Below are 25,722 nucleotides of genomic sequence, written 5' to 3' on the forward strand. Positions count from 1 at the left end.
ACTGCTACACTCGCCTCACTAGATAACGTTCTAGCGTTAAACGTTGCCAGGTTCATGTTCCAATGCCGGCCTGTCCGGAGCCAGGGATTCTTAGCACCCTCTGCTGCGTCGCAGGTCTGACCGCCGCCGTGGTCAGTTGCTTCGCAGCTGCTGGGGACTGAGGGCCGGGGTTTGATTGTTGTGTTCATATAGGAGGTTGTGGCCAAGTACTGCACCAGGGTGGCCAATCTTGCTCTGGTAAGGGAGTGCGTTACCGGTTCTGGTCACCGGGATCAGGACACACTCCAGGCCTTGTTTATGCAATTTTATCAACACGCGGATTTTTTTTTTTAATCCGGTGGAAAATTGCGTAGCACCGGGATTCGAACCATGGACCTCTTGCACGCGAGGCGGGTGTTCTACCTCTACGCCACCGCTGCACACCGCTGCACTTTTACATGTGTGACTCTTATTGTGTCTATGACGATGCAGTGCCAAATTGTGAATGATTTCTTTATTACTTTCCTTTGTATGTTGTATGTCATACTTTTCCATTCTGAGACAAGCTTAGTGAGTCAAAGCTTGTAACTCGGTCGCATTCTATGTTTCTTTTTGTTGTTTTTATTCTCCACTCCTGTAGTAGCCCGATGGGGGCTGACAGTATAAATGAATGAATGAATGAATGAGTCAGTCAATCAATCAATCAATCAATGAAACAGAAGTACCTACCGATAACATGGAAACGCTCATCTTAATCGTGTGCCACATGTTGCGAATTGCACTCATTTGCAGCCAGGCAGGTGCTTATATGAGATGTCGATAAGGATAGCTATAGGGACTTGTTGTTTTAGTGCTGTGTGTGTCAGATGTGCCTTTCTGTTGTCCTTGTTCAGCTTACACTTATATAAGAAAGTTTTGGCATTATCATTGCTCCTGATGTCATCGCGGAATCGAATCCCGGCCACGGCGGCCGCATTTCGATGGGGGTGAAATGCGAAAACACCCATGTACTTAGATTTAGCTGCACGTTAAAGAACCCCAGGTGGTCAAAATTTCCGGAGTCCTCCACTACGGCGTGCCTCATAATCAGAAAGTGGTTTTGGCACGTAAAACCCCATAATTTAATTTTTTTTTCCTGATGTCATAGGTTGCACAATCATAGGTTGCACAATCTTTTTCCGAGATGAGGGTAGGCCCAGATTAGATGCCAGGACCACGAGCTTGTAACAATCAAGGGCGAATATAATGTGGAAAACGCCCAAGTTGAGCATGTCCTTTGCGTGGCCACAAATCTCCTTGACATTAAGTATGCAAACCTCATTTTACCTCATAAAACATTGTATATGTACTGCAGCAATATATATGCACTTTGTGTGCACTATGCGTACTAGGAAACTTGGGCCATACCAAGTTTGCTAAACCATAGCATAGCAAATACAATATATTTACAATATCAAAACTTAACACAAATTATTTCTGGAAATTTCAAGGCAATTCTGGGCAGATGGATGTTCTTTCCAAGGCGATGCCTCGGTAAAATGATAGGCTATGACTTCAGAAAATATCTGCTAGTTAAACCACATTGCAGAACAACATATGTAGAGAAAAAGTTGGTAGTGCAACTTTCTGGCCTTCTAAATGAATAACCCACAGTATTGAACCTCCCGTATGCTACAATTTTCAGAAAAAATTTTAAAACTATGGCTGATGCAAATGTTAAACAGGTTGAAAGTTTTATTATACATTTTTGTGTTTGAAGTCCTTGGCGACTGTATAAGGCAAGTTGTTCATTTTTTTCCTCTATAAATTTTGTATTGTGTTATTTATAAATGTATACTAAATTAAGGTTCATGTGTGATCTGTTTAGTGTCTTTCTGCCGCTTTGCCATACTGCTGCTGTACGTGCAGTGCGGCCCAGTTGAGGAAATCTTTGCTTTTAGCTGTGTGCTCTAAGACAATGTGTAATATTGTGGTAAATATTTCAATAAAGGAAGAAAGGCTTATTATTGCCACAAATAGTACAGTTAAAAGCGAGGAGAATGGTTTCCTTTGGAGTGCTTCAAAATCAGCCATTCTGCAAAGAAAAGTTCGGCACTAAAGAAACCCTTTAGCCCATTGTTCCACTGCTAAGGCAGGTCACAAAGTGTGTGAAATTTCTTGAAGCACAGAGCTTTGCCAAAAAGCTTGCACCAGGTCCTGGTTTTCTTTTCGAATCTCCTGTTAAAGGTGCCCAAAGAGCGCAATTTCAAAAATGCTGTATTTAAGTTCTGACAAAGTGATGCTATCTATGTAGTAGCACACAAAGACCGCAATATGCCTGCCCTTCTAGTGCTCATCTTTGTGGTTGAATGTGAAGACTGAATAAATGCGGCCATTGAACGGTGAAAAAGTGCTGCTATTTATGTAGTAACACACAGAGTGTAACAAACATGGCTTTCAAACACTGTCACTGTGCAGCCATCTATGTCGCAGAAGAAAAGGTAGTGACTACAGAGACAGGGCCTGGCTGCATTGAAGCTTCATTCTTTTATATGCTCCATTTGGTTATACAAAAGCTAGCATTAAGAATCATGATGCACTTGAGAACCGATACACCCAGTAGGCCACTGCTCAATCAAATAAACATATTGCCATTCGATCTTATGCGTAAGCATAAAACAGCTAGCTACCTAAACAGTGTTGTGAAACGTAATCATCCTTTCCCTGTCTGCGTAGTTTTTTCATCATCATACTAGAAGTACTGTGGCTAGAAATTTCAACCTGCCTCCTGTACATAATGTTCCATGTCTTAACTTCAATACATTCAAGTACATACCCTCCAAAATAAGAAACTAAAATTTCGGCTAAGCACTATTTATTAGCTATAAACCACTGATTTTGTGCCTGTATTGCTTGGCATGCTTTTGTTTGCGGTTTGATAATTTAGGTAACTGGTGATAATTTCTGTGCATGCCATAAAAAAAAATATTTTTTTTCCTGTTTATAACGTGCTAATGTGTTGCATTCATCCCTTGTATTGATCCCCCTATGCTTGTACCGAATGTCTATTATATTTTGCATATCTGGACCCATCTTCTAGCCTGCAGCTATTGCATCCAATAGTCTTTTGCGTATACACTGTAACACCTATGATAATAATAATAAAGAGAGAAAGAAAGTTCACTAGAATGAAAAGGGAACGGTAAAAAGCACATTAAAAAAGAAGGCATAGCATATGTCCATGCTTGTGTAGCACCTGACAATGAATATTGTACTGCATTAAAAAAAAGAACCAGCCGGTAATTGCTCGCTTAGAAGACCGATAACGTACAGTGTGATGGAACTTGAGAAATAATTACATTGAAGATTCCAAAACTTTAGAAGAAAAGAAAAGGAAATCACTCACGATGGCACACCACGCACAAGTCGCCGTAGGCGTCAAAGCTTAGCTATAACGAAATTATTTCTGAACAGCTCTGATAGCGTCCATGTAAAAATGTTTGCTTGCGTACTGTCAAATGCTCATATACTGTGGCATAAAGCTCACGGTATGGTGCGAAAACGCGCTCGCCGCGAAAGTTAAACATTGCACGTGGACATGCATGCAGACCCGCAGTCGGTCGCCGCGAACCCATGCGATCGCTGCATTGAAGCTTCATTCTGCATTCCTCCATTTGGCTACACAGACAGCTCACTATAAGAACATATTTCACATAGTTTTCTGTCAGCGATTGCCTACCTTTCACGCAAGAAACCGGTTCGGGGGAATTGATTGCGGCGTCCGCGTGCAGTGGTCCCAGCTTACTGCATGTAGTAGGTAAAGACATAGCGTCTGTAAACCATTCTGTGCTTTCTGTTTGTTCAAGATCATTATTTTAAAGGTAAAATACTGGTGTCATTTTGAGAATATTTGGAGAAATGTCCAGGAGGGCTCCCGTGTAGTATCTTTATTTTTCGCCGATAGCCAAACCTATGCGAAGCGCGTCGCATTATCCCTCAGACGACGCAGGTGAAGCTCTTCCGACAGATGGCGACTCCGTAAGTCCTCGCCCCCATAGTTGTATGAAACTCAATGCTAGGGACGGCCTCATTGCTACAGTGTTGTTGTTAAAGTGACGGGCCCCGTCACTGTAGAGCTGATGTTAAAGTACCGGGCCCCGTTACTGTAGTCGCTACCAAAAGAAAAACTCAATTAACGTACTCTGTTGGTCTAACCCGATTTGAAAACTGGAATATTGCTGTAGACACAGCAATGTTTACCAGTAGTGAGTGAAGCTAGCCTAGCAAGACTCTTTGAGGAACTATCGGGCATTGTTTGCAATATGATTGGCCTTAGTGAGGTTAGAAGAACTGGTGAGGCTTAAACAGTACTGACAAATGGCCAGGTCCTCTGCTATAGAGGACTACCCAGAAAAGAAGCAGTTTGGACTAGGATTCCTAATCCATAAGGACATAGCGGGCAACGTACCAGCATTTGTTTGTTTATTTTTGTATTTATTTATTTGTACATACTGAAGTCTATACAGACTAAGCAGGTGGGCATATTTCTGCATATACAGTGAAACCTCATTAAACTGTAGTTGGCCGGAGCTTAGAAAAAGTATGTACTAAATGGTAGTACTGCTTAACTGAAATAGCATGAGATTGCCCACTTGCCTGTCAAAAACAGGAGAGAATGTGATGAAATAGGACAAAACATGCAGTATTTATTTACTTCGAGCAGCAAAAGTGTTATTTTCGTTTGATGCTGCGGCAACCTATCAGCGACGACAGCGGCCTCAAACTTACTGAAGCGGCGAGCCAGCTTTTCAACCATTCCGCTCTTCTCGGCAAACACTCGCATTGCAAATTCCTCGTTAGTTTTGCATATTCTCCGTGCACGTGCGCGGTAGCGTTCCAGAAGTCACGGGGCTCCGTTTCATTGAGAGGTGCTGTTCTCATCGCGATGATTGCATTCGTGAGGCTGACATAACGCGCAGCTTCTGCCACTGTCGGGACTGAATCGCCTGCGCTGCCGCTTTCCGTGTCATCCTTGTCATTGTCGCTAGGCGACACTTCGGCGAAACAGAGGCAACAATGGCGAAAAGTCGAACCTCGCGCAGCCGAGATCTTTTCGCAGTCGCAGCAGCGCTGCCGAGCAACTTCTCCACATTCCAAATGCCACATACCGTAGTCAACAGTAGACCCATTTCATGTGCCAGCGCCGACTTCTTCATGTCACGGTCGACAGCATGAACAATGTCTAATTTTCTTCTATGCTGAGCACCGGCGTCTTTTTTATCTGAGCTTCGGCATGACGATAGTCCTGGCTTACAAGATGCCACAATGCTCTCCATAAAATGAAGAACCAAATGACGTTGATGTTGATATGACTTCACGCATAAACGCACAGGGCGCTTGGAAGCCATTATTCAGATACCTGAGGCTTGTTGTTCTGCCGGGCCGACATGTCTATGCTAGACATATGGAAGAGAAAATGTAAGGGAGCAAAAAAAGATAAAATACAAGTTCGCCTTTTTGTATGTAAAGGCCAATGTTCACACCATCAGAAAAATGCACTGGGATAGTCAATATCATATAAAAAAAAAAACAAGTTTCTGTGGACCTTCACACAAGAACAAAATGCACTTGCATAGGCGATAGTAAAAATAACACGAAAAAAAGAGGGAAAGAACACTCCATATTACTGAGCAAAATATATGAGTTGTGCCTGCTCAAAATTATCAGCAGAAAAAATTTCTGAGGTTAGATCATTCCACTGAACAACAGTATGAGGAAAGAATGAATTTTTAAACAGGTTAGTGCGTACATGGAAATGGAGCACGTTGTCGAGATGCGTGTGACAGGTAAGGTTGAATATATGTTTGCCCATTAAATTCAAGTGACTTGTCGTACATTGTGAAAAGAAATTTTAGTCGTGCCACAGTTCTTCGCGCTTCTAAAGTAGGGATATGGTTTTCAGTCATTAGTTGTGACGGCGAATCAGTGAGAGGGTAGCAGTAGTCGTAATAAAGCTGAATAGGAGGTATTGAATAAAGGTAGTACAAACCTACGCTCCAATTTTCTGTCACGATGATGAAGAAAAAAAAAAGCAGTTTTATGATGATGTTCAATTAGCGATGCGAAAAGTGCAAACTCAGTATACTGTAGTCATGGGCGACTTCAATGCAAAAGTGGGCAAAAAGCAGGCTGCGGAACAAGCAATTGGAAACTATGGCATGGATTTTAGAAACACTCGAGGAGAGATGTTGGTAGAATTCACGGAAAGGAATAAGCTGCGAATAATGAACACCTTCTTCAGGAAGTATAGTAACAAATAGTGGACCTGGAAAAGCCCTAATGGCGAAACAAGAAATGATATTGATTTCATACTTTCTGCAGATCCCAGAATTGCGCTGGATGTAAAAGTGTTAGGTAGGGTAAAGTGCAGTGATCGTAGGTTATTGAGGGCTAGGATTCACCTGAATTTGAAGAGAGAAAGAGTAAGATTGTTCAAGAAGAAACAGGCCAACCTAGACGTAGTAGGGGTAAAAGCAGACCAATTCAGGCTGGTAATTGCAAATGAATATGCAGCCTTAGCACAGCGAGAAGTATATGACATAGAGGTAATGAATGAAACCGTCACAAGGCTGACTTCAGAAGCAGCAGTAGAAGTGGGAGGCAAAGCACCAAGGTTTCCCAAGTAATGAAGGACCTAAGAAAGAAACCACAAAGAGTGAAAGTGTCCAACTCAAAAGATCAGATAGAATTCGCGGAACTGTCAAAACTAATCAACAAGCAGAAAATACGAGATATTTGAAATTATAATATGAGAAAGTCTTAGGAAGCAGTAAAAAATTCATGCAGCCTGAAATCAGTGAGAAGGAAATTTGACTTTGGACAAACCAAGATCTATGCATTCAAAAATAAGCAGGGTAATATCATGAGCAATCTCGAAGCTATAGTAAAAGCAGCAGAAGAGTTCTATAACTGACCTGTACAGTACCCAAACCAGTCACGATACCACCATTCGAAGTAGTAATGAACAGGTTACACAGGCTCCTTCTATAACTAGTGATGAAGTTAGAATTGCCCTGCAAGACACGTAGCAGTGAGAAGTGGCAGGAGAAGAGGGACTACCAGTTAATTTAATCAAACATTGAGGAGACCTCATGCTTGAAAAATTAGCCGACCTTTATAAGAACTGTCTATCGACTTCTGTGTGAAGTATGAAGTGATTTTGAAGGGAGATGAAGAGATAAGAGCAGCGCTGTAACTGTCTCACAGGAGGACACCTCAACAGCACTGCATGGGGTAAGGGGAGTGGGGAGAAAAAGATGGAGGGAAAGACAGGAAGAAGGTGGCAAAGAAAAAAAAAAGAAGGGGCTGAGAGTCGCGCTCTCAAGTGCGTCGCATTGCAGAAGTCAAGCAGTGCCGAGAGAGCATGCGTTACGATGGACGAGTGGGCTGCAGGAAAGAGCAGCGCGGTCGTTGTATCGAAAGGCAGTCCCAGTCGTCGATAGGCTGTACACAAGTCCGTGCGCTCCACACCGAAAGCAGGGCAGTGAAGTAGGAGGTGCTCAAGTGTCTCCAAATTAGCGCAGTTGCTTCACGTGGGGCTGCCACTTCTCCGCAGCCTGTGTGTTCTAGCGGCCGTCGTGTAGCAGCTGACACGCAGGCGAAGCAGGAAAGAGCGGTCCTCACGGGAGAAGCCCACGCGGGGGAGGACGTGAAGTGACGTACCTTCGGCAACGCGCGCGTCTGGGTGTTGCGCGCGGAGGGTGCGCAGAATGGTCGTTTTGGCCACATCGAAGCCGCTGACAGAGTTGGCGAGGAGAAGTACTTTGAGTGGGCTTCCTTTGCGAGGGGTCGGCCGCTTCGTTCCCTGGCAAGCCGATGTGCGCGGGAACCCACTGCGAGGCCAAATCGCAGCCCTGTCTGATGAGATGGCGGAGCTTTGAGCCAACGCGCTGCACCAACGGAGGTCCGAGGTAGTCCTTTGCCAGCATACACGGTGCTGCTCGTGAGTCCGAAAGGATCGCGGCAGAAACAACACTGCACCGTTGTAACAGAAGATCATCTGCTAGGTCGATTGCAGCCAATTCGGCCACCGTCGACGACGAGACAACATGAAGGCGACATTGCATGTAGCGCAAATATCTGGCGCCGTGCATGCTGCAGCACCGGAACCATCACTTGCCACAGAGCCATCGGTGTAAACGAGCAGCTGGTCCCCTAGGCGCTCGTGGAGAAGTGCGGCCGTTTCCTGCTGCAGGGCACATACAGCTGTTCGACGCTTGGACTTGATGCCTGGCACCGTGGTGTTTACATTGAACCCGCCGTGGTTGCTTAGTGGCAATGGTGTTGGGCTGCTAAGCACACGAGGTCGCGGGATCGAATCCCGCCCACGGCGGCCACATATCGGTGGGGGCGAAATGCAAAAACACTCGTGTATTTATATTTAAGTGTACGTTAAAGAACCCCAGGAAGTCGAAATTTCCGGAGTCCCCCACTATGGCGTGCCTCATAATCAAAGTGGTTTTGGCACGTAAACCCCCATAATTTTATTTTTTTTTATTTTTTTGACATTGAGTAGCGCGGAGGCGTGCGGCGAGACTGGCAGAGGGAAGAGTTGCGGCGTCGACGCAGCGAGTCTGCTGAATTCGGTGGCATGCTGGCCCGTGCCTGAACCATCGAGGGTGTAGAGGCGACACATGAGGCGCTGTCCCTTTGGCAAACCTTGGAGGCGCTCGATGTGGTGCATCGCTTGCTTCCGTGTGCAAAGTGAGGGCGACCAGCTTTCCGCTTCGGCGAAAGTTGCTCCCATTTGCGAGCATCGAGGAAGGCCGTAAGGTTGACGGATTACGGCGCGGTGCTCCAAATCTATGGCTTTCCAGTTGGAGGCCTGGCGTTGGTGATGGGAATCGCATAGAGCGCTCGTGATGTTGCGACGGAGTTGTAAACTTGAAGTGGAAGTTGCGGCGTACAGCCACGACCGCGGGCGAGCAGGGAGCGTGTGGCGCGAGCCACCTTCTTGGAGTCCTTGCAGAGCTGGGAGACAGCCGCATTAAAGTTGACACAACACTCAATGTTGAGGCCGAAGTATCACACTTTTCTCTGCCACGAGAGGGGGCTTCCTCGCAGCGTGAGAGAAGGCACTTCGGAGCGCACACGAGCACAGGGGTGTACTATCAGCACCTAAGGTTTTGACGCCGAGAGCTGGAGCCCTATGCTGGTGAGGTAATGATCGACTGCGCTGATCGCCGACTGCAGGCATTCGCGTATTTGAGAGCCCATGTTCATGGGCTTGCAAGCAAACAGTGCGATGTCATCGGCGTAGATCGCCATGCGGACTTCGGGGGCTCTTATCTTCAGTATGTAGTCAGGTAGTCTTGCGAGAGCCAAGTTAAAAAGAAACGGGCTGATAACACTACCTTGGGGAATGCCGGAAGTCACGCTTTGGAGGGGGGGGGGGGGTGATCGCATCGCCAACTCGCACTCTGAGCTTGCAGTCACTGAGGAAGGCCGCAACATAGTCGAAGAGGTGGCCGGTGACATGTAGCTCACGTAGTGCTTGAGTGATGGTGGTGTGGGGCAGACTATCGAATGCGCCTTGCACGTCAAGCAGCATGACATATCCGGCTTGGTGGCGACTTGCTGCATCCTCAAGTGTGGCCACGATGTTTACGAGCGAGTCCGCTGGACAGCACAGTCGCCGGAAACCACTCTGTTTGGGGGTGAAAGCATCTAGGGCGGACGCAATGCACTCAAGGCGGTGCAAAGCCATGGTCTCCAGTGTTTTGCCGACTACCGAGCTAAGTGACACTGTACGATAAGAGCTGATGTTCGGGGCCACTTTGCCGTGCTTGAGTATGGGGACGACGATCGCCTCTTTCCAGTCGGCGGGGATGATGCCGCTGCACCAGACACCGTTGAAGGCCTCGAGCAGTGAAGGGAGCTGCGCTGAATCGATGATCCGGAGGACCTGATGAGTTAGTCCGTCGGCACCAGGCACGGAGAGTCGTTCACGCGTGCTGAAAACACTGCGCAGCTCACTGAGAGTAAACTCGGCCGAACACAGCACCTCAACATGCTTCAAGATTGCACTCGTAGGAAAATAGTGCAGGAGAGCTAGGAGTTCAGCCTTGTTGTGTGGCAGGAGTTCGCAGGTTGCACTGACAGGGCGTACAAACGGTGACGGCGGAGCGAAGGTATCCGCAAAGAGTTCGGCCAATTGCTCGGTGCTCAAGCCCTGAGCCACTGTGATGCAGAGTGCAGGATGGCGGGGGATCTTGGGACAAAGGATGGCGGCGAGGATGCGCCAAGGGCACGACTTGTCGCGAGCGTCTTCCAATGACACGCAGAGACTCTGCCAGCTCTGGTTGCAGCGCTGCCTGGCGTGATGGGAGCATGCAGCGTCAAGGCGGTCATATATAGTTCAATGTTCCACCTTGTCAGTTCTGATGTGACGGCGTTCGGCGCGACGACGGACGGTGTGCAGGTTGAGGAGCTTTATGATGGGGGCTGGCATTCCAGCAGGCACCGTGCACGATTTGGTAGTGGCGTTCACACACCTAGAAATATACGTGAGGATGTCTGTGTTCGCCGGAGGGGGTGTGGCACAGAGTGACCGGAACTGGGACCAGTCCGTGACGTGATACGTACGCGTTCTTGTGCGGTTCAGGCCGAGCGGGTCGAGGGAGATCCGGTACAGTTATCTCTCACGTAGATCGGCACATGTACCCGACTGACACGTGATGATACGATGCCAGAGCTTGCACAGATGAGTTTTGTGTCTTCTTTCTTTTTTTCGTCTCAGTGCTCCCTTCAGTTGATAGTCAGCGTTCGTGTTGTCCGCTTCTCTTCTCTTGTGTCCTGTTTGCACGTCTCACCCCCATGTTTTTTTGCATAAGAGATACTAGCAGTCATAGGGGCATTTCGTAATCAAGAAGTACAGGGCTTTTACATAAATATCTTTGAAAGTATTTATAGAGATTCCACACCTACCTTAATTCTCTACAAGTAGGATAAAAAAACGGGTCAGACAAAGAGATGCAATCTTTCCAATGCTATTCACTGCGTGCTTGGAAGAAGTATTCAAGCTATTAAACTGGGAAGGCTTAGGAGTAAGGATCAACAATGAATATCTTGGCGACCTTTGATTTGCAGATGACATTGTCCTGTTCAGCAACACTGGAGACGAGTTACAACAAATGATTGAGGACCTTAGCAGAGAGAGTGTAAGAGAAGGGTTGAAGATTATTATGCGGAAGACAAAGATAACGATGAATAACCGGGCAAGGAACACTTAAGTGTTCAAAATCGCCAGTCAGCCTCTAGAGTCTGTGAAGGAGCACGTTTACCTACGTCAACTAATCACAGGGAACCCTGATTATGAGAAGGAAATTCATAGAAGAATAAAAATGGGTTGGATCGTATACGGCAGACATTGTCAGATCCTTACTAGAAGTTGACCTTTATCATTAAAAAGGTGTACAATCATTGCATTCTACCGATGCTAACATAAGGGGCTGAAACTAGGAGACTGACAAAAGAAGCTCGAAAACAAGTTAAGGACCACGCAAAGAGTGATGGAACGAAGAATGTTAGGCACAATGTTAAGAGACAGGAAGAGAGTGGTGTGGATCAGAGAGCAAATGGGTATAAGTGAAAGGAAATGGAGCTGGGGCAGCTCATGTAATGCGTAGGTTAGATAACTGGTGGACCATTAGGGTTTCAGAATGGGTGCCAAGAGAAGGGAAGCGCATTCGAGGACGGCAGGAGATTATGTGGGGTGATAAAATTAAGAAATTTGTAGGCGCTAGCTGGAATCGGTTGGCACAGGACAGGGATAATTGGAGATCGCAGGGATAGGCTTCCGTCCTGCAGTGGAAATAAAATATGCTACTGCTGATGATGATGGTTATGCTTACAGTGCACCGTCCCAGCAAGTTTGATCGGGTGGTTCGGCGCGAGATCTGCCGCATCACATGTCAGGCAACAAGGACCTTTGGACCTCAGGATGGCCAGCTGTGTAACCCTGAGCCGGCCTACTTGTTTGCCATTGCACACTCCCAGGTAGGTTGCTAGCAAAAAAATAATTGCCAGTTTCGCCTGAAGGGCAAAGCACTCGCTGCAACGGCAAGGTTAAGCGTTGCACTTGAATTTCCTGGATGTTGTTCTAAATATACGCAGGCTCGACTAAGGTGTAACTGATATGCGGTTTTTTTAGACCCTTAACCCTTTGAGGGTCGATTTTTTCGCCATATGCGACTGCCCAGGGTCGATTTTTTTTTATTGCGGATTCAAATTCTTTTGAGGGAGCTATTTTGAAAAAAGTTTACCGCAATTTTTCTAGGGTGACCGTAAAGTGAGAAAAAAAAAGATATTTTGCGTTGGTATATATGTTAAAACTTTTTGTGCGCGAACAAACAGGGACGAAGAATAGGAGCCACACAAGGACAAGCGCGTCCTTATGTGTTGCTCCTATTCTTCGTCTCTTTTTGTTTGCGCACAAAATGTTTTAAGATGAATCGGTTCCAACTAGGCCGACTCACAGTTATACTTCAAGTATATATGTACTGTTGATTCATGAATAACAACAATAATGTTGAATTCGAATGGTGGGGTTGGAGCAGCCAATGGACTCTGCGAGCGAGCACTCGACTCTGCCGTAGAGCAACTCCTCCATATCCGCGAGTGGGACACAACCTGTGCCGCCGGAGCAAGGCGGAAGCGGAACTTCTATTGCCGAGTTACCCAGGATACCTTGCGTGTTGTCATTTCCTTCCGCTGTTCGCTCCCAGCACCGCCGCACCGATCACTTGTCTCTTCAGGGCTGTTCACCTGTTGTTTCTTTAAAAGTGCGGAATGGATATCTTGCCAAGCGTGCAGCAGCTTTTGCTTCCTCACGAGTTGTGACTGGTTGCGCCTCCCAGCAGACAAATGTGGTAAAAGAAATATGTCACGCAGAGTTCCGGTCCACTCCGCCGATTTTGGCAGAGCATCTTTTTCTGCTCCACGAAGTGACTCCCACTCTGAATCCACTTCGACTGTTTCATTGGAACATCTTACTCCCGCCCTCACTCTGGCATTGGAACAAACTTGCTCCGAAACGAGCAGAAAAACTTGCTCCGACTCTGCCATTGGAATTCAAAATAAGAAAAAGAAATAAACTTATAAGAATGAAAAATTTGATGCATTGTATTACAAATAGTTCTAGGCTTAGAAAATGCACACACGAAAATATTTCGCAAGTGTGAAATGTTCCTGCTCTTACACTGATATTTACGTGATGCGTGCATAGCATAATCAAACTTAGTAGGTGAGCGCACTCAGGAAAACTGGTTGTGTGCCCGCCAAAAAAGCAAAATGTGTGACAAAGTTCCGCTACTCTTCATCTTATCGACAACCAGGGGCAATTGGTTTTCCCAAGTCTCAAAGAAAGAAAAAAAGAAAGAAAGCAAAGGAAACGTATGCATGGCGGCATCCTTCCTATGCTCACCCCTCTGAGCACTAAACGAGCGAGAAACAGGCAGTCGCCCTTTGAGCGATTACTGACAAGATAGCCATCAGTTTTGCAAGCGCAAGAAGCTGGAACTGCCCGCAGTACAAAACCCAAACCGCCGCCCGCCCGCGCGTGCGCCATTCGCGAGCAGTAGTATATAGACGCGCTGGAGCAAACTAGCTCTAAAACACACCATGCAAAGAAAACCGAGAAAGCAAGGCGCGAGAAAAAAATTCCCTGTATTCCCTCATAATGGCAGCACATGCCACAAAAGAAAAAGTTAAGAAATTGGCATGCATTTTAAACGTACAGACGGCGCCTTAAATATACGGCATCAACCATTTTTGACTTTTTCGAAGCGCCATATTATTTGTCATTGATCCTCAAAGGGTTAAGAGCTTTACCACATTGTGTAGGGCCTGTAATGACACCGCAGAAGCTCCACTATGCTGCGCGTAAAGAGCCATGCCAGTAAAATTGCATCATTTTCAGGTTGGAGTACTGATACTGTTTCACATTTTTAATATCTTTAATACAGTAAAAGCTCGTTAATTCAAACCGCAATGAGAAGCTGCTTCAGTTCGAATTAACGAAAGTTCGAACTAACGAAAATGAAGAACAACAGTACACTGTGATTTGGAAGCAGTAGGGCATGTCAGAAATTTAATGCTTGAAAAAGTCCGTGATCGTAGTCTGCCTTTTTTCCTTGAAGGCGACAGCTACCGTATTTACGCGATTGTAAGTCGACCCCCCCATATCGCGTGTGACATAAAAAAAAAAAGGAGTATACCCGCGGGCCCATTTCATAACGAAAATTTATTAGTAGCTGGCATGGTCACTGGATTACTACCCGCTAGTGCTGCCATCGTCATTGCTGCTACGGTCCCATGGCATGTCGCCTTCCAATGAAATTCTGCATTTGCATGCATAAGTGCATTTGCATACATAAGTCCACGCCGAAAGCACCCAACCACACAGAGCCGTCAGGGAGGCTCTTTTGACATGTCCGGTCGGCGGAAGTTCACGGTCTTCTGCCGCCAGCCACTCGTAGTCACGGCGGAGCAGGTCCTTAAAAGGCGAAGATCCAGGCTTGTCTCATGACCATGTCGCAGGTCACTGGTAGGGACCGATCACGCATTTCGGCAACGTACGTCGCAAGCTTGGCCTTCAGCTCTGGAAAGCGTCCCGATTTCGGCCCGCGGAAACCTCTTCACTTGCTGTCACAGGTGAAAATTTTGCTTCGCTGCCGTCGCCACTCTCGCACCACCTGTTAAGAAACGTCAAACTTGCGGCCCGCTTCGCAATTATTTGTTTCTTCAGCATAAAGGATGGCAGCCCTCTTCAGCGCCACAGAGAATGTTTAGAATAAAATTGAGAATAAAAATGTTTAGTGGACTCGGAGCACTCTAGACGACTGAGGAATCACGGAACTATCACATGGCCGGCAGTCAAATCGAACGCATGAAACTAAAGAATGCTAAGGAGCTACAGGGAAAGAGAAACACGCTAGCTGCAAGCTGTGTCTGCTCTTCCATGAACTATCGATACTCCCCGCAAGCGCCACTGTTCTGAGGGTGCCGCCGCAAACGGAACAGCAGCACTTCCGTGAACTAGCGACACCCCCGTATGAGTGCTGTGTGCGCTGTAAAACTCTAAAAATTAATGTTGAAAAACGTTTCCGAAAAGCGAACAAACGTGTGGGATATCGGAAGGCTACGGGGGGGGGGGGGGGGGGGGCAAACATAAAATTGGAACTACGTTGTAGCTCCCCTGATATCCCGTTGGTCTCACTCTTTTTCTTGTGGTGCTTTGTTTTGGTTTCGATTGTAAGCAGACCCCCCCGCTTCTGATGTTCAAATTTTTAAAAAGAGGTCGATTTACAATCGTGTAAATATGATAGCCCTTTCTGCTCTAACGACCAAATGTGGCAGAAGGCCTCCTCTTCGCCTTCTTCACAACTGAAGAAGAGACAGGCGGCATTCAATCCAGCCATGAATGACCTCCGCAGCGGAGGGCCGCACTGGCGCTTCGTCTTCCTCCTCCTCCTCGTCACTGGCAGCGACAGGTTCAGTGGTTCTGACCTGAGAAATTATGTTCTCATCTCTCAGTGCACCACACACCACTGCACTCTCGTCCACGTCGACATAGTCAGCAAAGGAGATATTGTCCAAAACGTCCACCATGGGAGTGGTGACGCCATCTTCAAGCGCAGGTGGCTGGTTTCCTCCTTGTAGAGCTTGCGCTCCGAAGCCACAGTGGCGATAGCAATTTGCTATCATAACTGCAGTTCCTTGCTCCCAAGCACGTACAAGCATGTGTAGCTGACTGAGGAGCGTCACCTGATAATTACACAAAATAATTCGCTCCAACAGATGGCACTGGTAAAATTATTTAAAATTTTTAATTATACCTTGGTCCATGGGCTGCAGCGCCGCTGTAGTGTTAGGTGGAAGGAAGGCTAGCTCAATGGCCTTCATCTCAATGTCGACCTTATGAGGCGAACAGTTGTCAATGAGCAGGACTTTCCGTCCACAACCCTCGAACTTCTTGTCCATTTTCGCTAGCCACTGTCCGAACAGTTCCCCCGTCATCCATGCCTTTCTGTTGGCCGTGTAGTCCACTGGGAGGGACCAGATGTTGTTGAAGCAATGCGTACTTTTCGATCTGCCGATCACTAAAAGCGGCAGCTTATCAGTTCCTGCCATGTTTGCTGCGACCAATACAGTAATTCTCTCCTTGCTTCTTTTCCCTCCAGTGCACTTGTTGCCTTTATATTTGATTGTTTTGGCAGGCAGCAATTTGAAGAATAAAGCAGTTTCGTCTGCATTAAATATGTCCTGCGGAGAATACTTCTCCATGTGGCCTTGCAACACCTCAGAGCGCCAAGCTTCACACGTTTCAGTGTTTACGGCCTTTGCTTCTGCCGACACAGCATGGAAAACAAGGTCGTGACGCTCGCGGAAACGGTGTGGCCAGCCATCTGAAGCAGCAAATTCATAACCCAGCTGCAGGGCGAAGTCCGCTGCCTTCACCAGTATCACGGGGCCTCTCAGTGGAATATCCTGAGCGCTCATGTCCTTTATCCAAAGCAGTAGCGCTTTCTCGAGGTTGGTATACTTTGCGGGCTGCAACCTCTTCTTTTCGTTGGCAACTTCTGCCGCCAAGGCATCTTCAATAACCCTCTTATTCTTTATGTAAGTAGATAGCATGCTTTTCGGTATTATATGCTTCTTTGCAATTTCTTGCTTACACAAGAGTCCAGCGTCCACTTCCCGCAGGATATCGCTCTTCTCTTGCAGTGTTTTGGTGCAGTGATGGCATGTGCAGCATGCACACGCCATCTTCAAATTGCAGCTCTGGGTCCGACTGTGCCACACCACCGACGTCCACCGAAACGAACATTAGCCGAGGCTTAACACCATCACAAAGAATCGCTAAGGCTGGTACCGCCTAAGCGGAAAACGGGCGTGCACAACCAATGAAGACTGCCGAGACAAAGACGCTGAACATGTGAAGGTGGCGAAGGCCCCGATTCGTCGGTGCTCGATTGCAAGTGCAGCTGCACCGCACTTGATTCCCTGTGTTTTGGTGCTTGCCGCGCCATCTGCCGCACAACATTACCAGCTACACAAGATTTGCAAAGCCTCCAAGATTCACGATGGGCAAGAAGTTTCTGAGGTCATGTAGAACGGAGAGGAGGCAGCCGCCGCTGCCTTCTGGCCGACTCTGCGCCGGTTAGATTTTTTCCGATTCTGCCTTCTCTCACCGTTCTCTCCGTTCCGGAGGCGACGCAGCCTTGTGTGTAGGCAGTAGGTGCGCTTCTCTGGCCGTGTGCCAGGCGCCAAGCTGCCGGCACAGTGGCCATAGTTCAAATTATTCGTGGCGGAACCTTCTTGCATTCGAATTAATGGGATTTTTTATGCATAGACTTCTGTGGAACTTGGCCACAGAGGCCAATTTAGTCAAGAATGAAAGTCATGTTGTGTGCTACTTGAGTGATAGAATAGTGTAGCAGTATAACCCATGTATAGAAAATGTCATATAACATGGCATGGAAAACACGGGGAAGGTGGGAGATGGAAATTCAAGACGATGAGCAACACGAGAACAAGGTAAGAGCGGGAGCTAATGTTTTGACAAGTGAGCTTGTCTTTAATGAAAGACTTGGTGTGTGCTACTTGAGTGATAGAATAGTGTAGTAGTATAACCTGTGTATATACAGAATGACATATAACATGTCATGGAAAACACGAGGAAGGTGGGAGATGGAAATTCAAGACGATGAGCAAAACGAGAACGAGGTAAGAGCGGGAGCTAATGTTTCGACAAGTGGACTTGTCTTTTTCAAGCATGGCATGGCATATTTGTCTAGCCTTACATATTTGTAGCCAAGTATGTGTGTATCCTCAAGGCAATGCCGATGGCAGCGGCGAAAATTTGCTTTGAGTGTCCATATTTTTTAAATTTATTTATTTTACCATCAGGGCAAAGCATTACAGAGGGGAGTGGGTAATACATCATAACACTGAAAATACAAATAGCAGAGAACAATAAATTACCGAAACAGAGATAAGTTAGATTAAGTGATCAACACAATATATAATTCAATAGAAGCGGTAACAGCAGTCCGAAACAATACAGGGTCAGGAATTGTGGCAATTGAGGAAGGAAGGTGGTTCCAGTCATATGACATGCGAGGAATAAAAGAATTTGAGAATGTTTTAGTTTGGCATGTAGAAATGCCTACCTTATGTATGTGATCTGTGCAGTGTGAAATATGTGAAGGGGGAAGAAGTAACTTGTAGCAAATAGACTCATGTTGAAATATTTTTGTGAAAAAGGCACAGGCGCACAATTTTGCATCATGATGCAAGTGAAGTTAGGCCCAGGGTAGTCTTCATAGTGGTTACGCTTGATTTACGCCAAAAGTCAGAGAGAATAAACCATGCTGATTTGTCTTGTACCATCTCCAGTAGGTCGATCAAGCTCTTAAAACCAGGGCCCCATATTGATGAAGCATGTTCTAGTTGTGAACTATACAATAGCTGTCACAATAATTTTCACACAGTGCACATCCAAAGAAAGCCGAAAGTGGATTGAATTACCTGCATTTGCACTCTCAATTTCTTGGTATACTTGCGCCTTCACAGATTTTTCCACTTTAATAGCAGGGTATAAAAGCAGTGACAGGATGGCCATGCCTGTTGGTATGAATGCTGGCTCCAAGATGTTGGGAAATGATGGCTTGGCTAATCTGCTTTTGAGAATGTGGCTTTATTAAATGTTGAAAATTGATGTGGTATCTCGTGCTCATCATCATCCTCAGCCTGGTTACGCCCACTACAGGGCAAAGGCCTCTCCCGTACATCTCCAACTACCCCGGTCATGTACTAAGTGTGGCCATGTTGTCCCTGCAAACTTCTTAATCTCATCCACCCACCTAACTTTATGCCACCCTCTGCTACGCTTCCCTTCCCTTGGAATCCATTCCGTAACTCTTAATGACCATCGGTTATCTTCCCTCCTCATTACGTGTCCTGCCCATGCCACCATTTCTTTTTCTTGATTTCAACTAAGATATCATTAACTCGCGTTTGTTCCCTCACCCAATCAGCTCTCTTCTTATCCCTTAACTTTACACCTATCATTCTTCTTTCCACAGCCCGTTGCGTCGTCCTCAATTTAAGTAGAACCCTTTTCGTAAGCCTCCAGGTTTCTGCCCCATAAGTGAGTACTGGTAAGACACAGCTGGTTATAGACTTTCCTCTTGAGGGATAATGGCAACCTGCTGTTCATGATCTGAGAATGCCTGCCAAACGCACCCCAGCCCATTCTTATTCTTCTGATGATTTCAGTCTCATGATCCGGATCTGCAATCACTACCTGTCCTAAGTAGATGTATTCCCTTACCACTTCCAGTGCCTCACTACCTATCGTAAACTGCTGTTCTCTTCTGAGACTGTTAAACATTACTTTAGTTTTCTGCAAATTAATTTTTAGACCCACCCTTCGGCTTTGCCTCACCAAGTCAGTGAGCATGCATTTCAGCTGGTCCCCTGAGTTACTAAGCAAGGCAATATCATCAGCGAATCACAAGTTACTAAGGTATTCTCCATTAACTCTTATCCCCAATTTTTCCCAATCCAGGTCTCTGATACCTCCTGTAAACACACTGTGAATAGCATTGAAGAGATCGTATCTCCCTGCCTGACGCCTTTCTTTATTGGGATTTTGTTGCTTTCTTTATGGAGGACTACGGTGGCTGTGGAGCCGCTATAGATATCTTTCAGTATTTTTACATACGGCTCGTCTACCTCCTGTAAACACACTGTGGATAGCATTGAAGAGATCGTATCTCCCTGCCTGACGCCTTTCTTTATTGGGATTTTGTTGCTTTCTTTATGGAGGACTACGGTGGCTGTGGAGCCACTATAGATATCTTTCAGTATTTTTACATACGGCTCGTCTACACCCTGATACCGCAATGCCTCCATGACTGCTGAGGTTTCGACTGAATCAAACGCTTTCTCGTAATCAATGCAAGCTATATATAAAGGTTGGTTATATTCCGCACATTTTTCTATCACCTGATTGATAGTGTGAATATGGTCTATTGTTGAGTAGCCCTTACGGAATCCTGCCTGGTCCTTTGGTTGAAGAAAGTCTAAGGTGTTCCTGATTCTATTTGCAACTACCTTAGTAAATACTTTGTGGGAACAGACAGTAAGCTGATCGATCTATAACTTCTCATGTCTTTGGCGTCCCCTTTCTTGTGGATTAGGATTATGTTAGCATTTTTCCAAGATTCCGGTACACTCGAGGTCATGAGGCATTGCGTATACAGGGTGGCCAGTTTCTCTAGAACAATCTGCCCACCATCCTTCAACAAATCTGCTGTTACCTGATCCTCCCCAGCTGCCTTCTCTCTTTTCATAACTCCCAAGGCTTTCTTTACTTCTTCCGGTTTTACCTGTGGGATTTCAAATTCCTCTAGACTATTCTCTCTTCCATTATCGTCGTGGGAGCCACTGGTACTGTATAAATCTCTATAGAACTCCTCAGCCACCTGAACTATCTCATCCATATTAGTAATGATATTGCCGGCTTTGTCTCTTAACGCATACATCTGATTCTTGCCTATTCCTAATTTCTTCTTCACTGTTTTTAGGCTTCCTGCGTTGCTGAGAGCATGTTCAATTCTATCCACATTATACTTCCTTATATCAGCTGTCTTACGCTTGTTGATTAACTTCGAAAGTTCTGCCAGTTCTATTCTAGCTGTAGGGTTAGAGGCTTTCATACATTGGCGTTCCTTGATCAGGTCTTTCGTCTCCTGCGATAGCTTACTGGTATCCTGTCTAACGGAGTTACCACCAACTTATGTTGCACACTCCTTAATGATGCCCACAAGATTGTCGTTCATTGCTTCAACACTAAGGTCCTCTTCCTGAGTTAAAGTCGAATACCTGTTCTGTAGCTTGATCTGGAATTCCTCTATTTTCCCTCTTATCGCTAACTCATTGATCGGCTTCTTATGTACCAGTTTCTTCCATTCCCTGCTCAAGCCTAGGCTAATTCGAGTTCTTACCTTCCTATGGTCACTGCAGCGCGCCTTAATGAGCACGTCCACATCTTGTACGATGCCAGGGTTAGCGCAGAGTATGAGGTCTATTTCATTTCTAGTCTCGCCATTCAGGCTCCTCCACGTCCACTTTCGCCTATCCCGCTTGCGGAAGAAGGTATTCATTATCTGCATATTATTCTGTTCGGCAAGCTCTACTAATAACTCTCCCCTGCTATTCCTAGTGCCTATGTCATATTCCCCACTGCCTTGTCTCCAGCCTGCTTCTTGCCTACCCTGGCATTTAAGTCGCCCATCAGTATAGTGTATTTTGACTTTACCTATCGCTGATTCCACGTCTTCATAGAAGCTTTCGACTTCCTGGTCATCATGACTGGATGTAGGGGCCTAGACCTGTACAACGTTCATTTTGTACTTCTTATTAAGTTTCACAAGACCTGCCACCCTCTCGTTAATGCTATAGAATACCTGTATGTTACCAGCTATATTCTTATTAATCAGGAATCCGACTCCTAGTTCTCATCTCTCCGCTAAGCCCCGGCGGCACAGGACGTGCCCGCTTTTCAGCACTGTATATGCTTCTTTTGGCCTCCTAACTTCACTGAGCCCTATTATACCCCATTTACTGCCCTCTAATTCCTCCAACACCACTGCTAGACTCGCCTCACTAAGTAACGTTCTAGCGTTAACGTTGTCAGGTTCATATTGCAATGGCGGCCTGTCCGGAGCCAGGGATTCTTCGCACCCTCTGCTGCGTCGCAGGTCTGACCGCCGCCGTGGTCAGTTGCTTCGCAGCTGCTGGGGACTGAGGGCGGGGGTTTGATTGTTGTGTTCATATAGGAGGTTGTGGCCAAGTACTGCACCAGGGTGGCCAATCCTGCTCTGGTGAAGGAGTGCGTTACCGGTCCTGGTCACCGGGATCAGGCCACACTCGAGGCCTGTTTATGCAATTTTATCAACATGCGGATTTTTTTTCTTTTTTTTTATATCTGGTGGAAAATTGCGCGCCACCGGGATTCGAACCACGGACCTCTTGCACGCAAGGCGGGTGTTCTACCTCTACGCCACCGCTGCGCGCAATGTTCGCTTATAATTTCATTACTTCTGGGCATTTGGTATTTAGTGCGTCGTGTCGTGATGATTCTTTGGAGAACTCTAGTTGTAAAAAGGGGTCTCACTCTGTTGCCGCCATGGCACTAAAAGCTTTTTGACTGCTTACCTTCAAAGGAGAGCATAAAGGTCCCCTTGTCTCTTGTCAGTTATGAGCCTTAGATGGCAAGTTATTATACAATACAGTAAAACTTCGATAATTCGAACTCTGTTAATTCGACATCCCGGATAATTTGAAGGGTTTCTGCGGTCTCATATTTTCCAATGTAAATTTGAGCTGGCGGCCTAGGCCAACCTGGTTAATTCCAAGATTTGGGTTGCTATGTAGCAATTCTCGATCCCCATTTCACCGCAAACCCAACGAAACGATGGCCATTCCGAGCCATGAGGTGACACCATGTAGCAATCGCGATTATTTATAGACAAAGCGCCAGACTGCAGTACTGCTAGCAAAAAAATCAATCCACGTTACGCCCCGCGCACTGCCGAAACGTGCGCCTGCAGAGGTGAAGACGTGCTTAACTGCAATGCAGCGGGCATACCGTTTTTTTTTTCCACGTGCTCTTGTCCCCCCACTTCGCAAGCTCCTCGCAGCGTCAGCACGTGTTCCGTGCCTCTGCCACTGGCTGCCGTTTGCCCATTCTGTCTCTGCAGCTGTGGCGATGTGGGTGTGAGCAACGCCGGTCTGCGCCGTTTTTTTGTGTGCGGTGGTTAGGGGTGTTGCAGCTAGCATGCTGCTTTTTTTTTTTTTTCTGAACTGTGCAGAAGTGCCAGTGAGTAAAGATGCCAAAGTATAAGACTTTAACGCTGCAGCAGAAGTTTTGCTTCGAAGTGGTCGCAAGTACGGGCTCCCACGTACCAAGATGTGGAATCAGCTTTACTTCATTGGCTGCAGAAAGCAAACGCACCTCACCTTCCCATCAATGGAACGATACTGTGGGAGAAGGCGAACGACTTGGCTCTACAACTTGGGCACAAAGAGTTCAAGTGTAGCAGTGGATGGTGCAGCCGTTTTAGAGAGCACAATAATTTGACTTTCGTGGCCGTCTGTGGCGAGAGCGCAGCGCAAACAAGAACGTCGTCGACGACTGAAAGAAACACGTTGGCTCCGTTGCTTAGCAAGTACTGTGCATATAATGTGTACAACCCTGAAAAGGCAGCTTTTTTTTACAAGTAGCTGCCCACGAAAACGTTCACAGGGAAGGACACTGCGGTCAAGAGTCGAAAGCAGCGCAAGGACAGAATTACCGTTCTGTTCGGCACGAACACGTGCGGTAAACACAAGCTGCCGCTACTCGCGGTTGGAAAGAGTTTTAAGCCTTGCTGCTTTAAGAAATGCACGGCTGCCGCCAAGGGCTGAGCTTATCTACCGGCACTACAAGAAAGCCTGGGTCACAGGCGCAACATTTGAAAGTTACGTTAGGCAGCTTGACTGCAAGTTCGCGGCTGCAGGCAGGGATGTACTCTTCGTTGTTGATAATAGCCCTGCGCATGGTGACATCCCACACCTGAAAGCTATCAGGATGGTATTTCTTCCTCCGAACACCACATCGATTTCGCAGCCAATGGACGAAGGCGTCATTCACCACAAGAGAGAGATTTGCCGCCATCCACCTCCTCAAGTGCATGCTCCTTTGCTAAGGCAACGGCAAGGAGTACTCCATCGGCCTCCTCGAGGCCATATGTGTTATTGTGTATGCAGTGAAGCAAGTGGAACCCACTTTGACCATGCGGTGTTTTGAATGCGCTGGCTTCTTGAAGGAAAGCACCATTGGTGTTGATGCTGACTATTCATGTGCATTTGATGAAGGAGCCGAGTATTGCGACCGCAACAATGCACTTTGTGCAGAGGATAGCAAATGTGGTGCAGTCGGCTTCGCCGAGTATGTGAACTTTGAAAATGGTCAACAAATGTGCTACTCAGGCTTGGAGAGTGATGCTTCCCCTGATGCGACCATATGCGATGACAGCGATGACGACGACGCCAACGAGCCCTCTGAAGCACCCGCTCTCGGGGAAGCTATCGGATCGCTAAACGTTATCTGCGTTTTTGTTGAGCGCCACAGTGGAAATTCTCAATTGCTGCACCTACTTGGCCAACTAGAAAGCATTACCCTTGGAGCCTCGAAATACAGGACGTGGCAAACCAGCATATCTGATTACTTTAAGTAATCCAAAGATTGCCGAATAAAGATAGTGCATTCCTGCAGTGAAATTTTTTGCCTGGGTTGCATTTTTTTTTTTGGGTTCAGCTAATTAGAAAACCTGTTTATTCAGATATTTTGCGGTCCTGGTGACTTCGAATTAAGGAGGTTTTACTATATAGCTAATGTAGAAAGGGATTCAGTCCAAGAAGTTTAAAGGAAGGTGAAAAGTATGTTACTGTAAGTGTAGTAGATTAAATGTAGAGCTTTTTTTTCTTCGTAGACTCAGTCTTGTTAGTATCATTGCTGTGGCTCTAGATTCAAGGGTTGAATTGATGCAGTCCAAATGTTGATTGGTAAGCGCAGTCTTTGTTGGCATCCATGCAGGCATCAACCAGCATGGACTTTGGCATCTGCTTTGTTGACACCTCTGTAGGCAAGTTTCACGTGAGTATTTTCACTTTTCCGTATTTTTTGGAAACCGGAAAGAAGCGCCTTGTACTTAGAGTATAATGCAGTTTTACTTGTAGTGAAAATTTCATTAAATCGCGAATTTTGTTAAGTTGAGGTTTTAGTTTCAGCAGTAAAAATAATTTCACAAGTCCCCAGAGCATTCTGAGTGGATAGTATCTTGTGAGTAATCACATGTAAACAAATTGCAACAATGTTGTGTCATAATAGCACGGTTGCTAGTGCCAGCAGTGTAGCGCCATGGGGCTCATGGCATCCAAGATCAGCCTATTGCATCGCGCAGCACTGTAAATAAGGTGTCGTGGCTGAACACGCTTAGGGCCCATAGCCGTCATCAGATGGCACCCTCAAATTAAAGGAAGTTATTTATTTATTTATTTATTTACAATACTAACAGTCTCTACTGAGACATAGCAAGTGGGCACTATATATATATATATATATATATATATATATATATATATATATGTGTGTGTGTGTGTGTGTGTGTGTGTGTGTGTGTGTGTGTGCGCGTGCGCGCGTGCGTGCGTGCGTGCGTGTGTGTGTGTGTGTGTGTGTGTGTGTGTGTGTGTGTGTGTGTGTACATATACAAAGAATGCTCATTATGTTAAGGATCAAGCTATACATGTATAACATCAGTTTTGCACTTTACAAATAGACAATTTACACTACATGATGTATACACCAAATACAAGTACATGCTATTTTTCAAGATAGAATAAAATGGCGATTTAGGCATTCTACGCTGTATACGCAACTAGTTACACTGGGTACGAGTACATGCTGGTCTGCATGATCTAATAATAGGACTATCTAATTAAAGTGCAATAAGATACGAATATTCATCCTGAGAAAAAAGAACGATCTCACGTATTGGGGGAGTCGATATAAGGGAAGCTTTGTGTGCTGTTTGCTTTGATGACAATAATTAGCGACGTTAGTGCCAAATGTGTGATTTCTTCAGCGTTTAG

The 25,722-nt window shown here is 46.1% G+C and overlaps 1 protein-coding gene across 1 annotated transcript in view; it reads left to right on the forward strand.

The window, feature by feature from the left end:
• The window catches only part of LOC142580213 (DNA mismatch repair protein Msh6-like), a 745,039-nt gene that overhangs the window by 325,418 nt on the left and 393,899 nt on the right, over positions 1–25,722 (forward strand). Inside the window, exons 12-13 of the mRNA XM_075691108.1 lie at positions 11,873–12,015; positions 24,668–24,727. Of these exons, the coding sequence (XP_075547223.1) occupies positions 11,873–12,015; positions 24,668–24,727 (203 nt within the window). The remainder of the gene's footprint in view (positions 1–11,872; positions 12,016–24,667; positions 24,728–25,722) is intronic.

This window comes from Dermacentor variabilis, chromosome 4 (assembly GCF_050947875.1).
Source record: "Dermacentor variabilis isolate Ectoservices chromosome 4, ASM5094787v1, whole genome shotgun sequence".
NCBI lineage: Eukaryota > Metazoa > Arthropoda > Arachnida > Ixodida > Ixodidae > Dermacentor > Dermacentor variabilis.